At 41.5% G+C, this 17,261-nt stretch overlaps 1 protein-coding gene across 6 annotated transcripts in view; it reads right to left on the reverse strand.

The window, feature by feature from the left end:
• SCFD1 (sec1 family domain containing 1) overlaps positions 1–17,261 on the reverse strand; it is a 120,888-nt gene that overhangs the window by 17,034 nt on the left and 86,593 nt on the right. For 5 of the 6 annotated variants that reach the window (XM_036354021.1, XM_036354027.1, XM_036354042.1 and 2 more), the window contains one exon: positions 15,943–16,018. In XM_036354021.1, coding sequence (XP_036209914.1) covers positions 15,943–16,018 — 76 coding nt within the window. Of the gene's footprint in view, positions 1–14,610; positions 14,722–15,942; positions 16,019–17,261 lie in introns of those variants that run through there. The other variant, XM_036354060.1, reaches the window with a different exon arrangement.

The following is a 17,261-nucleotide window of genomic DNA, read 5'->3' on the forward strand; positions in this document are numbered from 1 at the left end:
TATCAGAGTTCTTTCATTTCTACTGTATATTCTTCTAAGCTAAAAGATACTTGTGCTCTTTGAAAAATGGGGAAATGAATATATACAAACTTTACTGACCATTTTTATTTTGCCTGGGATAAATTCCAAATTTTCAATGACATTCTGCAATGTCTTTTTATGGAACAAACTGCACCTTGAACATGAAATGTATAATACTACTGTTGGCAGAAGATTGCCATTTGACATGCTTACATGCCTTTGGGATAAGTAATACTATTGTTACATTTCAGTCTGATGATTTTTATCATTATTTTGAAAATAACAACACATGGAGTATAAGAAATTTACTATGTGACTATTATGCCTATTCAAAGTGCATTCCTATGGGATGGTATTCTGCCTACTTTGAACTGGTATTTTCTTTGTGAGCTGTACAGGAAGTTCTGGAAAAAAGTTTTGAATCTTAGAGACTTTACACAACAAAGGCAACATTAAGTCTGATTATTTAAATATCTGTATATAGCACACTATTATTTTACAAGGAGTTTTACTTTCCTTAGGCAATACAACATTTCAGTGTTACTAAAATGGACCATCACTAAGGAAAATACTGCCTTGAGCAAACAGAAAAATATGCATTTTTTTCTTTTACTTTCTCTAGATGGCAAGTAGAAGTCTTTTAAAATTAAAGCTATTTCATTATTATCTGATATTTGTGTTGGCCAGGAACTTTTTAATATAAACACAGCAACAAATGCTCCAGCTGACTAAATGCGCTTCCTGAATTCTATTATTTAGAATTAAAGAAAAAAAAAGTAGCACAAAAATGTTACATTTTAAGTTTGTTTCAAGTAAAATTGAGTTTGTTCATGTAAGAATAAGTCTAAACCATTACTTTCTCTAAGGAACAATGGTGCAGATTTAAATCTACAAAAATGCTTTATCCAAAAGAAAAAACTATAGTTGTAAATTTTTTTCCAAGCAATACTAACAGAAAACAATGGAGAACTTTGCAACAGAACAGAGAGAAATAATTTTTTAAAAATCTGGATCAAGGGAACATTATAAATTATAAGATTTTATTAAAATTAACTTTATATACATATAACTCTCTTCAGTTCCCTGAATTGTACTATTTGATTTGTGCAATGGATAAAAATTCTGAAGAGATTTTATAAAGTCATAAGTCATATTACTTTTATTATATTAGTGAAAATAATTGAAAATTTTAATATTTATACCAATGTCTCATGATAAATCTTTATTTAGTCTAGAAATAAGATTTTTCCATGAACAGACAGTCAAATCTCAGAGGGAAGGCAGGGATGGGTGGGTGGGAAGAAAGAGATCAACCATAGAACTTGTATGCACATTTACATAACCCATGGACACAGACAATAGGGGACGGGGGTTGGGGGTAGGCTAGAAGGAGTCATTGGGGGAAAAAAGGGGACATAAGTAAAACTTTTAACAATGTTAAAAAATAATATCTTTTAAAAAGATACAAATTTTGCTCTTTATTTTATAGTTCAGTAGATACCAAAGACAAGCCTACCAGTGACTAGGCCATTAAATAACATAAGAAAAATTTCCTTCTAGCTGGCAGAATAGTTAAAACGTTCATAAGCCCATAGACAATTCTTTATATTTCTGTCTGGTCTTTACAACCAGATAACGCCAAAGAATCATTTATCACTTCTGCCCCATACAATATTCACACACTGTCACAGATGAAGGGAAACTTCATGTGTAGAGAATGATAAAGGATATATATGATGTCTTTAAAGGTATAAGAAAGAGTACTTTAGAAAATAATTTATGAGACCTCTCTTTCACCAACTTTTTACTCTTCGCCTAAATAAAGGCTTGAATTGAGTTAATCATTTTAAAATCAGTTTTATATTAATAATTTACATAAGATTAATCAACTTTTGCCCTAACCAGTTTGGCTGAGAGGATAGAGCGTCAGCCTGCGGACTGAAGGGTCCCAGGTTCGATTCTGGTCAAGGGCATGCACCTTGGTTGTGGGCACATCCCCAGTAGGGGGTGTGCAGGAGGCAGCTGATTGATGTTTCTCATCAATGTTTCTAACTCTTTATCCCTCTCCCTTCCTCTCTTTGAAAAATCAATAAAATATATATATATTTTTTAAAATAGATTAATCAACTTTTATTGATGGAAAAACTGAACTGTGGCAACAGAGAGAAAACAGAACAAAACCATATAATTCTTTTCATTCAACAAATAAGACTGTTACCTTACTCATCTCTAGAAACAAAAAAAAATTGGGTGTCTCAATATAAGAGGTATGAATGAAATTTAATCTAATAAAAACCCATTGTTTTAAAAATTGCCAAGCATTATTTATTTATTTATTTATTTATTTTAGTGTTTGGGAACTGCAATTTCAGAAATAAAGTAAAATATATTATTGTATAGATTAATAACAAAATTTTTATTAGTAGAAAGCCTCTGTAAATATAGATTTGAGAGACAAAGTCCCATACACAATGAATATCCTAAATTAAGGACCACTATTTCTAAAATGTTCAAATTTCAAATGCATAAACTGGAAATTATCTGGAGAGAAAAAAAACAGAAATCTATTTCTAAGAACCCTTTCTAGTTTATGACCATAGTCATGTTTTATGATTTTAATCACTGTAAAAGTTTAACTAAAAACAATGTTAATTTTACTTCTGATGGTGCGATTGCTTAAAAACAAATCTGAAATAAAATATACACATTAATTAAAAAACAGACATTTAAAAAAGACAATACAGCCCTATATCCAAAACAGTTAAAAAGGACTGCCCCTCTAGCTCTCCTAGAATTAGCCACTTGTTGCTTTATACTGCCACATGGTCTATGGGGGCTCTTTCTAACTCCCCTTGCAGCCTTGGGCTTGGATGACATGTTGATGATGAAGTCAGCAGTGAGGCTGGGACAAGAGTTGCAGTTTCCTGATTATCAAAGCCATGGAGAATGAAAAGTAGTATGTGGACCTCCGTGAAGAGAATGCCTATTTTGAAGACTATCAGTCAGTAAAGAATAAGATGAGGTATCGACACTGTAAATATATTGGCAATAAGGGATGTATCAACGATAGAAGGGGTGGAATGTTGCCAGTGAAGTGAAGACAGGAGTAATTATAAATCAGAAAGGAATCTATAGGTGAATCCAATATCCACATCAACATCCTGAGATGAGGAAACAGAAAAATACATAAAGTTCTTTCCCCCCCAAATCATAGTATATTAAAGAAAACAGGATTACGTCAACCAAATAAAATAAGTCCAATCCTCCATCAGCCAGCTTCAATAATTATCAACTCATGGCAAATCTTATTTCATTTATATTCACCTACTATTCACTTTCCTAGGCTGTTTCAAAACAAGCTCCCAATATCAAACAATTTTAGCTATCAACATTTCAGTACACATCACCAATATATGCGTTAAAAAATAATCTAACACTATTACCACATCTAAAATAATTAACAATTTCTTAATATAGTTCAATATCTAGTTAGTGTTAAAATTTTCCTATTGCATCAATTTACTTTTCAGTTTTCTTGTTCAAATCCTTTTTTAAGAATCTTTATTGTTCAGATTATTACAGTTGTTCCTTTTTCCCCCCCATAGCTCCCCTCCACCCAGTTCCCACTCCACCCTCTGTCCTTACCCCTCCCCCCCACTGTCCTCATCCACAGGTGTACGATTTTTGTCCAGTCTCTTCCCGCACCCACACACCCCTTTCCCCCTGAGAATTGTCGGTCCACTCCCTTTCTATGCCCCTGATTTTGTTATATTCATCAGTTTATTCTGTTCATCAGATTACTCGATTTTTAGATTCACTTGTTGACAGATATGTATTTGTTGTTCATAATTTTTATCTTTACCTTTTTCTTCTTCTTCCTCTTCTTAAAGAATACCTTTCAGCATTTCATATAATCCAGGCTTGGTGGTGATGAACTCCTTTAGCTTGTTCTTATCTGTGAAGCTCTTTATCTGACCTTCAATTCTGAATGATAGCTTTGCTGGGTAAAGTAATCTTGGTTGTAGGTTCTTTCATCACTTTGAATATTTCTTGCCACTCCCTTCTGGGCTGCATGGTTTCTGTTGAGAAATCAGCTGACAGTCGTATGGGTATTCCCTTATAGGTAACTGTTTTTCTCTTGCTGCTTTTAAGATTCTCTCTTTGTCTTTTGTTCTTGGCATTTTAATTATGACGTGTCTTGGTGTGGTCCTCTTTGGATTCCTTTTGTTTGGGGTTCTCTGCGCTTCCTGGACTTGTAAGTCTATTTCTTTCACAAGTTAGGGGAAGCTTTCTGTCATTATTTCTTCAAATAGGCTTTCAGTATCTTGCTCTCTCTCTTCTTCTGGCACCCCCATAATTCAATGTTGGTATGCTTGAAGTTGTCCCAGAGGCTCCTTACACTATCTTCAGCTTTTTGGATTCTTTTTTCTTTTTGCTTTTCCGGTTGGGTGTTTTTTACTTCTTTATACTTCAAATCTTTGACTTGATTCATGCAATCCTCTAGTCTGCTGTTGGATTTCTGTATAATATTTTTTATTTCAGTAAGTGTATGCTTAATTTCTAGTTGGTCCTTTTTCATATCCTCAAAGGTCTCACTAGACCAGCCGTGGGCAAACTACGGCCCGCGGGCCGGAACCGGCCTGTTTGAAATGAATAAAACTATTGAAAAAAAGACCATATCCTTTTATGTAATGATGTTTACTTTGAATTTATATTAGTTCACACAAACACTCCATCCATGCTTTTGTTCCGGCCCTCCAGCCCAGTTTAAGAACCGATTGTGGCCCTCGAGTCAAAAAGTTTGCCCACCCCTGCACTAGACTTATTTAGGGTCTTACTAAATTTATCGGCGGTTTCTAGAAAATTCTTGAAAAACCTTATAACCGTGGTTTTGAACTCTGTATCCAGTAGTTTGCTTTCCTCCATTTCTGTCATTTGTGACCTATTTCTTTGTCTCCGCATTTTTTATGCTTCCCTGTGTTAATAGAGTGGCTTTGTGTGCTAGGTGTCCTATACGGCCCAGTGGCTCAGCCTCCCCAATTACCTGAGGTGGACATTCTTGGTGTACCCCTTTCGGGGCTTTGTGCACAGTCTTGTTGTAGTTAAGCCTTGATTCTTATAGGTATCACTGGGAGGAATTGAGCTCCAGGCCAACTGGCTATGAGAATCAGCTGTGTCTGCAGTGGGAGAACTTCTGTGCTAGAGACACCCTTCTGGGACAAGACTTGCTTCAGTGGGGCTTTGGTGCTCAGTGAGTCTGCCCCCCGAGTGTGTCCCTTATGGATCTGAGGAGTTGTAATCTGGATGGTCCCACTCTTACCACTGCGTACATTGGCTCTTGAATCTCTAAGGAGGTGCTAATTTAGCCTCTGCCTGAGGCTACCCAGCAGGAGCTACGGAGAGATCTACAGATTCCTCTTCTTTGTTTGTGATTTGGAGGTGCCCAGATGAGGCCCAGCTGTGAAGCAATGCAAGCTGCTGTGGGGCCTTGAGCCCTCTTTTGGATGTTCTGGGTGTCTCTGACCCAGATGCAGTTTGTTAGGTAATTTTAGATTGCAAAGGGCCATGTCATTCATATGCAAAAGCCTCTGCGCACAGCTTGGGTGTGGTGGGGTCTCAGGGAATCAACAGGGCGGAGCAAACAGCTATGTCTGATCCTCAGTCCTGCCCTAAGAGGTCCCGGGTCTCAGTGTCCCGAGGTAATCGCTGCAAGCAGCTCTGAGAGAAAGCCGCCCTTGAGTTCCGCCTGCTGCCAGACAGTCCAGTTTCTCCCCGTATGAGTCTGGGTCCCCAGAGACTCGCTTGGAGCTGGAGCCGGGGCCGTCGGGAGCTTGAGACTCCCTCCCAACTGAAAAAGACAACCGCATCCTCAGTTGCCAGCCCTTTCCGTGCGCGCATCCATACCTCTGCACTTTACTTCCGCACCGCCTCTGAGTCTCAGTGTGCTTTTCTCTTTCCTTCTAGTTGTAGAATTTCCACTCAGCCAGCCTTCCTGTGGTTCTGGATGATGTCTGTTTTGTCTCTTAGTTGTATTTTTGAAGTGGTTGTGCGAGGCAGCAATTTCAGGTGTTTACCTATGCCGCCATTTTGGTTTCTCCTAAATTACTCAGAATTTTATAAGTGTGAAACAGAACGTATCTCTAGCAGTCTCTTCCCTGGCATCTCTTTCCTTTTAGTCCCCCAAATGCCCCAGATCTCCCACCATAGCACCTCTGAAAATGTAGCTTTAAAAGTAGATTTGTACGAGTGTCCTGACTAACGAGTTTTTTTGAGATACAAGCCGTCTCTTGGCCAATTTTTTGCTTTGAGTTGCAAGCTCAAAAAAATTCGGGTTACGAGCCAGCTTCAGATACCCCAACGCTAGTTGGCGCAGCGAATGTCACAGTGATTTGACATACGAGTAATTTGAGTATGAGCTCCGTCACAGAACGAATTAAACTTGTAAGTCAAGGCCCCACTGTATAGCTTAAATAGATCTAGAACAAGAGACTCATTTTTAAATATTGACTGACAAAGATAATAAACACACATGTCTAGGTTTGAAAAGGATGTAGAGAAACAGGCACTGTAATTCATGGAAAATTGCTACAACTTTTCTGGAGGGCAATTTGGCAATATTTATTTTAAGAACAATTTATTAAAGAGAAATGTTCACTCCTTTGATTCTAAATGAATTCTAGGAATCTCTATATATAAAAGCCTAAGCGACCAGCCGACCAGGCAACTGGCCGGTAGCCATGACACACAACTGACCACCAGGGGGCAGATGCTCAACACAAAAGCAGAAACCACAGGCATGGAAACATGTAACAGATTGATGAATCTCAGAGGGAAGAGGGGTAATGGGGAGGGCAGGAAGAGATTAACCAAAGATCTTATATAGATAGTAGAGGCCTGGAGCACGAGTTCATGCACTATGGGGTCCCTCGGCCTGGCCTGTGCCATCTTGCAATCTGGGATCCCTCGGGGGATGGCGGAGAGCCAGTTTCGGCCCGATCCCCACAGGTCAGGCTGAGGGGCCTGTGCTTAGGCTTTCATATATACAGACTAGAGGCCCGATGTAGAAAATTCATGCAAGAGTAGGCCCACGCAGCCCCGGCTGCCTCCGCCGGCCCTTCCACTGTCCAGCTGTCTGGTCAATTTGCATATTATAGAGTAGAGGCCCAGTGCACAGATTCATGCACCGGTGGGGTCCCTCAGCCTGCCCAGCACCCTCCCACAATCTGGGACCCCTCAGGGGATGTTGGAGAGCCGGTTTCGACCCGATCCCCGCAGGCCAGGCTGAGGGATCCCACCGGTGCACAAATCCATGCACTGGGCCTTCGTCATAAAGATACTCAGAGATGAATACTCACCCAGAAAAAACTAACATTTAAAACTTAGGTGCATACCCTTCAATATCCTCTATTTCTCTCTCTCTCTTTTTTTTTTGAAACAACAATAACAAATAATCATCTGGGACCGTTTTGCAATATGACTTTTATTTTTATTTCACAACATAAATACTCTCCCCCCACCAAATTAAAAGCTATTCCCTCTAATTTGAACCTAAAAAGTTTTATTAACATCCACTTGAAAAAAAAATGGCATGGCTCACCTTGTCATTACGGCAGTAATGTTGTACACATAATCAAGAGTCATTTCTCAAAGTTGTGATTTGCAATGTTAAGAAAACAAAAGGGCCTTGAAGTCAAAGAGGATAATTAATTTTTATATTTTAAGAACTCTAGGTAAAAACAAATTTTGTGTTAACACAATAAAATATTTAGGTTGATTAGTTTAGATGCATCTTTACTGGCATCAGTAGAGGACATAGATCATGTGACTATATATATAAAAGCCTAAGTGACTGTACCACAGTTCAACCATTCCACCAGTAGCTATGATGTGCACTGACCCAGGAGGAAGATGCTCAATGCTCAGGCATAGAAACATGGAACAGAGTGATGAATCTCAGAGGGAAGGGAGAGGAGAGAGGGCAGGAAGAGATTAACAAAAGATCTTATATGCATACTAGAGGCCCAGTGCAAGGATTCTTGCACTGGTGCTTGCACTGTTGGAGTCCCTTGTCCTGGCCTTGGGGATCAGCCAAAACCAGCCCAGTGCGTGGATTCATGCACAGGTGGGGTCCCTCATCCTGGCCTGCACCTTTTTGCAATCCAGGACCCCTCGGGGGATGTCAGACTGCTGTTTTCGGCCCAGTCCCCAAAGGCCAGGCCAAGGGACCCCACTGGTGCACAAATCCATGCACTGGGCCTCTAGTAAGGTAATAAGTTCAAAATAAAAATATGGGAATTGGAAAATGGCAGAAAATAGGCACACGTGTTGTGCACCTCGTCCAGGGGCCAGACTAAAAAAGCAACTAAATTGGAGAACATCCACCTGGAATTAACAAATTAGACACAGCTGTGGAGACAATTTACAAGAAGGAAGGGCAGAAGATGCCTGGAAAATGGCAGGAATGTGGATTTGGGTTGGAGAGGGATTCTTGGCTACCATGCTGAGAAGGTGAGGAGGGCCCTAACCGGTTTGGCTCAGCGGATAGAGCCTCGGCCTGTGGACTCAAGGGTCCCAGGTTCGATTCTGGTCAAGGGCATGTACCTTGGTTGTGGGCACATCCCCAGTAGGGGGTGTGCAGGAGGCAGCTGATCGATGTTTCTCTCTCATTGATGTTTCTAACTCTCTATATCCCTCTCCCTTTCTCTCTGTAAAAAAATCAATAAAATATATTAAAAAAAAAAAAAGAAAAAAAAAAGGTGAGGAGTAAGCTGCATTGCACCACAGCTGCATCCCTTGGCAACAGGCATGAAAAGGAAAAGCCACAGGGCTGGTGGTTGCTGGGGAATCTAGATGTAAAACCGCAGCCACACAAGGCTGTGTCTAGAAAGGTGTTCTGAAAAGTGGGCTGAGCAGCACGGTGCCGGGGGGGGGGGGGGGGGAGAGAACCTGCAGTTTCGTGGTTGTTTTGCTTTTGGTTGTCTTTGTTTTTATTAGCTAAACCCAGAACACAGGACTTTTCAATTGCAAGAGGGTGTGGCACAGGGAGAGGCACAGAGTTGAGGTGCCTGAGGATGGGGAGGGAAGCAGAGCAAGAAAACGTGGACAGGACTCTGGCACCAGGACATTCATAACCTTCCAAACCTAAGTGGCCATTCCTCTCCTGAAGAGCTAGCCCCTGCCTGTAGCATCAAGGCAGGAAATAGAGCCTGGTGCTGCCTGCATTTTGAGCTATACAAAGGAAACAAAGGTTCTGAATAGCCCCAAAGAGCCCTCAGTGACTGGGTTAGAAGAGGGGCCAGTCTGCCCCACAATTCTGGGACCCAGACTGATAAAAACTCCAGGTTGCCAGCCAACCCGACTGGTCTCCATATAAGGATAACTGACCATCCAAAGACCAGAATAATATTTTGGATTATTCACAGAGTAGCTCTGAGTCAGGAAAAAAACATCTACCTGATTCCCTGGGAAGCGAAACAGTACCACCCCCACCTAAAGCCCTGACAGAAATAGATACTTGAGTGAATAAGATTGACAGCTAGCAGACAGGCAAAGCGGGCAGATTGGTCCCGCCTGCTTGCAGCCAAGGCCTGTGGAGACAGACACATGCAGAGGAGCAGTGGATCACCTGGAGCTTCAACACCGTGCTAAAAGCCACAGACAGTGCCTGACAGGGTTCAGCACCTAACTATCTAACAGGAAGCCCAGAATTGGCAGACAGACATAAGAGTGGGGTCCTAAATCAACCCCCATGGGGCATTAAAATGTGGCTGAAGCAAGTGACACTTCACTTTACTTTTTAAAAAATTAAAAAACTTTTTAGTATTATTTTTTTACTAGAGGCCTGGTGCACAAAATTCGCGCAGGGGGGGGGGTGAGGGGGGCTCAGTCCGGCCTGCACCCTCTCCAATCCAGGACCCCTCGGGGAATGTCCTGTCAGTTTGTGCCCGCACTTTTAACAGATGACAGCTCCATTGTTGTTTCTTTCTTTTCATGCTTAAACCCATTGGAATTAGTAGGTATTCAAAGTGGGTATACATTTTCAGGGGACACCCCATATATCTCTAGTCAGCGGTGAAAGGAACCAACAGTGGATTTGGAACCCCCAGACAGGGAACCTCGCTCACTTCCCGCATGTCTCCCCACTTCACTTTCCACCTTCGTGGGCAGTGGGAGAATCAATGTTTCTCTCATTAACTTGGAAAAGCACATCCTGTCACCAGCTGCCCGGCAGGAGTGCGCTAGGCCCCACGTGAGCGAGGCTCAGTCAGGGCAGCCTTTGCTCATGGGTGCTGGCACCCAAAGTGCATATTCCTCCTCTGCAGTCGCCCCGACTATCCCACCATTTCACTGAGAGGATGTAACTCCTCGCCTCCTCTGGGTTCCTGATCTTGAATGCTGACCAAAGGCACCTCAGCGAGGGCCGCCTGCGCCCACCAGGTGTGCCTGTCTGCCCCTGCTCCCACCTAAGCACCTGCATTAACCCCACAGAGGTGATCTCATCCCTGCACTGGCCTCCACGGGAAAAGGGCATCACCACTCCGTCCTTGCACTGTCATCTCACAGGCACCCACCCAGACATTCTCCAAAGGACGTGAGCTTGATGGAGGGGACGTGCACACGTCCTGTGGGGGATGTAGGCATGCTAGGGTTGATGGAAGTGCGGCGGAAAAGTGGAGGGATCTTGCACGTGCCATGGTCCGGGACTGTTGCAGGCACGCATGGGTGACAGCTCGCTGGGGGGTGTTCGCACACTGGGGTGGAAGAGAGGATGTGCGCACTGGAGGCCTGTGGCTTCAAAGATCCGCAAACCCCCGTGGTGCAGCCAGGAGGGTGTCAATCTGGCCCACCATGGTGGGTGTCCTTGTGATCGCACACTTTCTGGGACAGGAGGTGGGACTTGCGCAGCCACTCCTCGGCGCTAATGTCCTGCAGGCGCTACTTCAGCTCGGCCTGCAGGTTCCACTTAGCGTGCTCACAGCTGCCATCGACACCATGTGGGGAGTAGAGGTTGCCCTCCGCCGGCCCGCCTCCCCTGCTCAGAGGCTCTCCGTGCATGCTGCCTACTGGCCTGGAGCGGCCTGAGCGGGGCAGGACCCCGGCGCACGCTGCCCACCGGCCCGGAGTGGCCAGGGAGGGACGCCTAGCTTTGAAGCCAGGCGTCCCGTCCCACCCCAGCCATTCCACGCCTCCACGCGCTGCCCACCAGCCCAGAGTGGCCGGGATGCCTGGCTTTGAAGCCAGGTGCCCCACCCTGCCCCCGGCCGCTAGGTGCCTGCGTGTGTGCACACTGCCCACAGTCCTGCCATCTTTGTCGGGTTAATTTGCATACTCACTCCTGATTGGCTGTGGGTGTTGTGGAGGGATGGTCAATTTACATATCTATCAATTATTATTATAGATTATTTTCTTTCCCCCCCACCTTTTCCTTCCTGACTTCTCTGTTTCATCCTGTTTTTCTTCTCCCTTCTCCACTTTAGTTTTTCTCTTTCCTTTCTTTTTACCCCAGTGGTTCTGAACCTTCCTAATGCCACGACCCTTTAATACAGTTCCTCATGTTGTGGTGACCCCCAACCATAAAATTATTTTCGTTGCTACTTCATAACTGTAATTTTGCTACTGTTATGAATCATAATGTAAATATCTGATATGCAGGATGTATTTAGGTGACCCCTGTGAAAGGGTCATTCGAGCCCCAAAGGGGTCGCAACCCACAGGTTGAGAAGGGTTTAATCTCCAAGATTTATAGGGAACTCATATAACTTAACAAAAAGAAGATAAACAATACAATAAAAAAGTGGGCAAGGGACCTAAACAGACACTTTTCAAAAGTGGACATACAGAAGGCCATGAGACATATGAATAAATGCTCAAAGTCACTCATCATCCAAGAGATGCAAATCAAAATGACAATGAGGTACCATCTCACACACGTCAGAATGGCTATCATCAACAAATCAACCAACAACAAGTGCTGGAGAGGATGTGGAGAAAAAGGAACACTTGTGCACTGCTGGTGGGAATGCAGACTGGTGCAGCCACTATGGAAAACAGTATGGAGTTTCCTCAAAAAACTAAAAATGGAACTCCCATTTGACCCAGTGATCCCACTTCTAGGAATATATCCCAAGAAACCAGAAACACCAATCAGAAAGGATATATGCACCCCTATGTTCATAGCAGCACAATTCACCATAGCTAAGATTTGGAAACAGCCTAAGTGCCCATCAGCAGATGAGAGGATTAAAAAATGGTGGTACATCTACAAAATGGAATACTACACTGCTGCAAAAAAGAAGGAACTCTTACCATTTGCAGCAGCATGGATGGACCTGGAGAGCATTATACTAAGCGAAATAAGCCAGTTGAAGTAAGATAAATATCACATGATCTCACTCATTTGTGGAATGTAATGAACAACATAATATGACAAACAAAAATAGATCCAGAGACATAGAAGCATCAAACAGACTGTCAAACCTCAGAGGGAGGGCAGGGGAGGGTGGGAGGAGGGCAGGTAAGAGAGCAACCAAAACACTTGTATGCATGCATATAAGAATAATCAATGGACTCAGATTGTAGGGTGATGAGGGCTTATGCTGGGGGGGCGGGAGGGAGCAGGTGGGAGAGGTCAATGGGGGAAAAAGGAGACATTCTCTCAACGATAAAGAATTAAAATATATATATATATATATATATATATATATATATATATGATCATTTCAAACATTTAAGTCTGTAAAGCCATGAGTTATTTGTGATACTTTGTTTAGAGAATCTTACTATTGGGATTTCCTTCTAAAAGTGACTGTTAAGAAAAATATGTAATTCTTAAAAATAAATTTAACTACATGTGGTTATACAAGTCTATCTAGCAAAAGGCACCCATTACCTTTACCTTAGGAATTGGTGCTTCCCTTCTGTCTCACCTAAGAAAATCACTCTGTCTATGGTTGATGATAAATAGTGTGGTGTGACAAAAATTCTCTCCCTGAGAAAACTCTACTCAAGCTTTTCTGAGCTCGGTTTCCACTAAGCCTTGACCTTTGAACTTCTGTGTTTGTTTGCATTTTCCAAATTTAGAAAGAATCCTGCTACATCAGGTTGGCCAGAATCCCCCATCCTCGATATCTGATCACCCTTGATATCCGATCAGGTTAGTCATCCTCTCCCATCTCCCAGGAGATATCCTATCACACTGGTCTGTCTTCAGCAAGAATCCTGCTAGGTTGGTTTAACCAGAATCCCCCTCTATCAATGTTGTTTACTTTTAGTAATTTTCCATCTACTGACCCTACCCTACTCCTTGACTATAAATTCGCAAGTTAACTTGATGTATTTGGAGCTGAGCCCTATCTCTCCCTCTAACTGCAATCCCCTACTACAGTGGTACCAATACCTTTTGTGATGGTCCCCTGAATAAAGTCTGCCTTACTGTTCTTTAATAAGTGTCATGAGTAATTTTTTCTTTAAGAGCCATTAGGTTGAATTGTAAAGTACAGTTCAGTGGTCTCTAATGTGCCCGACTTCCTATCTTTGTACCTTTTCACTTTTCGTAATCCAAAAGAGTGAAGATAAATTGACTCAGGGAATACTGTGAACTAGTAAAAAAGGTACAGTAAGTATTTATTAGTAGCTCCTAACCAGGCGAGAGATAGAATGAGAGATATTGAAAATAATTTCTAAGAGGGAGGAAGCTAAATATATTCCCAAGTATTTAGGAAATGTATCTGAAGTTTGAAAAATAATCAGCCATCTAATTAAACACAGCAAATTAAGATTTTTCATTCTTCTTTAATAATACACTTTTTTTCTGTTTTTGTTTTTTAAAATATACTAGAGGCCTGGTGCATGGATTCGTACACCCGTGGGATCCCTCGGCCTTGCCTACAGGGATCGGCCAAAACCCAATCTCCGACATCCCCCAAGGGGTCCCAGATTGGAAGAGGTCAGTCCTCGGGTGACGCACCCTGGAATCGGGCTCCCTCCTCTCTGGTTCCGGGTATGTTACCTGAAAACCACAGCTGCCAAGTCACCACAGCTTGGCAGCTCCTGCATTGTGTCTGCCCCCTGGTGGTCAATTGCATGTCATAGTTATCAGTTGGATGGTTGCTTAGGCTTTCATATATAAATTTGTATTGATTTCAGAGTTTGGAAGGGAGAGGGAGAGAGAGAAACATCAATGATGAGAGAGTATCATTGATCGGCTGCCTCCTGCATACCCCACACTGGGGATGGAGCCCGAAACCCAGCATGTGCCCTGACCAGGAATCTAACTATGACCTCCAGTTCATAGGTTGGTGCTCAACCACTGAGCTATGCCAGCCAAGATGTTTGTTTATTAAAATATGCTTGTATTGATTTTTTTTGAGAGAGGAATAGAAACATCAATGAGAGAGAAACGTTAATCAGCTGCCTTCTGCATGCCCCCTTTTGGGGATGGAGCTGGCAACCAAGGCATGTGCCCTGAGTGGGAATTGAACCATGACCTCTTAGTTCATGGGTGGATGCTCAACCACTGAGCACACCGGCTGGACGCCTACATGATTTTTATAATAAAATGATTTTATTTATCCAAATAACAATTACATACCTATTTTTGCAAAGGATCATGTAACAATTCAAAGATGGGGAAGAAATTATTTGCTCTCAAGGAACTCATCAAGAAGTAAAATATTGTATGTCAATTATGTCTCAATAAAACTGGTTAAAAAAGCAAAGCAAAAATAAAAAATGTCAATATAAAATACCAATGTAAACATTATAAGAAAGAAGTATGAAGAAATTCAGAGAAAGAAAACAATCTATTTTCTTCTGAAAACAAGTAAGCAAACAATATTCACATATGATTAATTGAAAATTAACTCCATCTCTTTTCTTAATTTGGCCTTTAAAACCTTCTCATTATAAATTGAAATATTTATGTGTGAATATTATGTCTCAGATTTGCTTTAAAATATCCCAGTAAAAATAGATAAAATTTTTTAAAAATGTAGGTAGGGAAGATAAAATAAGAATGAAAGTGTCTTGTGTTGAAGCTTGGTGAAAGGTTCAGGAGAGTTTGACATACTAATGTATACCTGAAAATTTCCATGAAAGAAAATAAAAACCAAATTCTCTTCGAAAAGAACTAAATTAGTTAATGACTCTCTGATGCTGAATAGCTATATAATAGAATAAGAGAAAAACAATACAAATACAAAAACCATTTAAAAATGTCATGAGTAATACTAAAACAGGTATTCCAAAATGAAGTATGAAATTAAATGAGTTTTATTACCCCAATCCATAAATTATACTTAAAATGTTTTTTTTAAAATATATTTTTATTGATTTCAGAGAGGAAGGGAGAGGGAGAGATAGAAACATCAATAATGAGAGAGAATCATTGATTGGCTGCCTCCTGCATGCTCCACACTGGGGATGGAGCCCGCAACCCAGGCATGTGCCCTTGACTGGAATCAAACCCAGGACCCTTCAGTACACAGGCCGATGCTCTATCCACTGAGCCAAACCAGCTAGGGCTTAAAATGTTTTTTTTATTCTAATTTACACAGGCCTTTAGGCTACTAAATTCATTACTATATTCTCTTAATATGCTAAAACTTAAATAATATGCATTATATAGCAGTTTGTTATTCAAAATAGGTTTTGTTTATTTTTCTCAATTAAGGCACTTCCACAAACCTGATGGTAGTCAAAGAAAAAGAAAAATGTCAGTAAAACCCAAGAGCAAATTAAAAGAAAAAAAGCAATGACAGACCTCTGAAAAGTCCTTAAATATAGCAACAAAAGACCCTTGATTTTATTTTATTCCTAACAGTTATAATTTGAATATATCTAGAAGTTGCTTTAGCTGAGCAACCTGTCAACATGTGAACTTATGCTGAAAGATTACCAATGTTTTCTAACAAGTGTACTTACTTGCTGTTTCAATACCAGGTTCTTCACTCCTTCCATCACAAATTGTGATCCAGTATTCATGACTCGTGAAAAGAGACTAGGGGTAAAAGAAGAGGATCACAATAAGCATAAACTATCTCTCCAATATATTACAGATAAGATAAAATGTTTTCCTAATTACATACCACATGCTGATGCCCTCTATACCTACCATATATGTTTTCATTAAACAGAAGTCACCTGAGAATTCTGATGTTACTGCTGCAATTTTATTTAACAATAAAAAAGTAATAAAATACTGACTAGTCAATATTAACAAAATGTAAAAATGAAGAACTGCCCTCAAAATAAACATTTTGATTGCTGATCCTTAGCTACAGCTTTTAAAAAAATTGTTGACAGTATTACAGATGTCCGAGATTTTCTCCTTCCGCTAGCCGCCCCTGCCCCACCCCAGGCCTTCATCACACTACTGTCTGTGTCCATGCGCTATGCATATATATTCTTTGGTTAATCTCTTCCCATCCCTCCCACCCACTCTGAGTGCTGTCAGTCTGTTCCATGTATCCATGTCTTTGGACCCATTTTGATTGTCAATTTATTTTGCTCATTAGATTCCACATATAAGTGAGATCATGTGATATTTGTGTTTCTCTGACTGGCTTATTTTGCTTAGCATAATACTCTCCAGGTCCATCCATGCTGTCTCAAAGGGTAAGAGATCCTTCGTTTTACAACTGCATAGTGTTCCATGGCGTAAAATGTACCATAGTTTTTTTATTCACTCATCTACTGATGGACACTTGGGCTGTTTCCAGATCTTAGCTATTGTAAATAATGAGCCTTAGCTAGTTTTTAGGCAAATTATAATTTATAGAGAACTGCTTGCTTTCTTGCTTGCCTTAATGCTAAAAGAAAAAAGTTAAAGATAGTAAATTAAGTTGCTTTAGGAATTCAAGACACCAACATATTAAAGAATATATATATATACACATATACATACATATACATATATACATATACATATATACACACATATATATACACATACACACACACACACACACACACACACATACACTAGAGGCCCGGTGCACAAAAATTTGTGCACTCGGGGGAAGGGGGGGGATCCCTCAGACCGGCCTGTGCCCTCCTGCAGTCCGGGACCCCTCAGAAGATAATGACCTGCTGGCTTAGGCCTGCTCCCGGGTGGCAGAGGGCAGGCCCAATCCCTAGGTGCAGCCCCTGGTCGGGCTCAGAGCAGGGCTGATTGGGGAGTTGGGGCGCCTTCCCCTGTCATGCACAGAGCAGGGCGGATTGGGAGGTTGCGATGCCACCCT

The sequence above is a fragment of the Myotis myotis genome, unplaced genomic scaffold (assembly GCF_014108235.1).
Source record: "Myotis myotis isolate mMyoMyo1 unplaced genomic scaffold, mMyoMyo1.p scaffold_m19_p_1, whole genome shotgun sequence".
NCBI lineage: Eukaryota > Metazoa > Chordata > Mammalia > Chiroptera > Vespertilionidae > Myotis > Myotis myotis.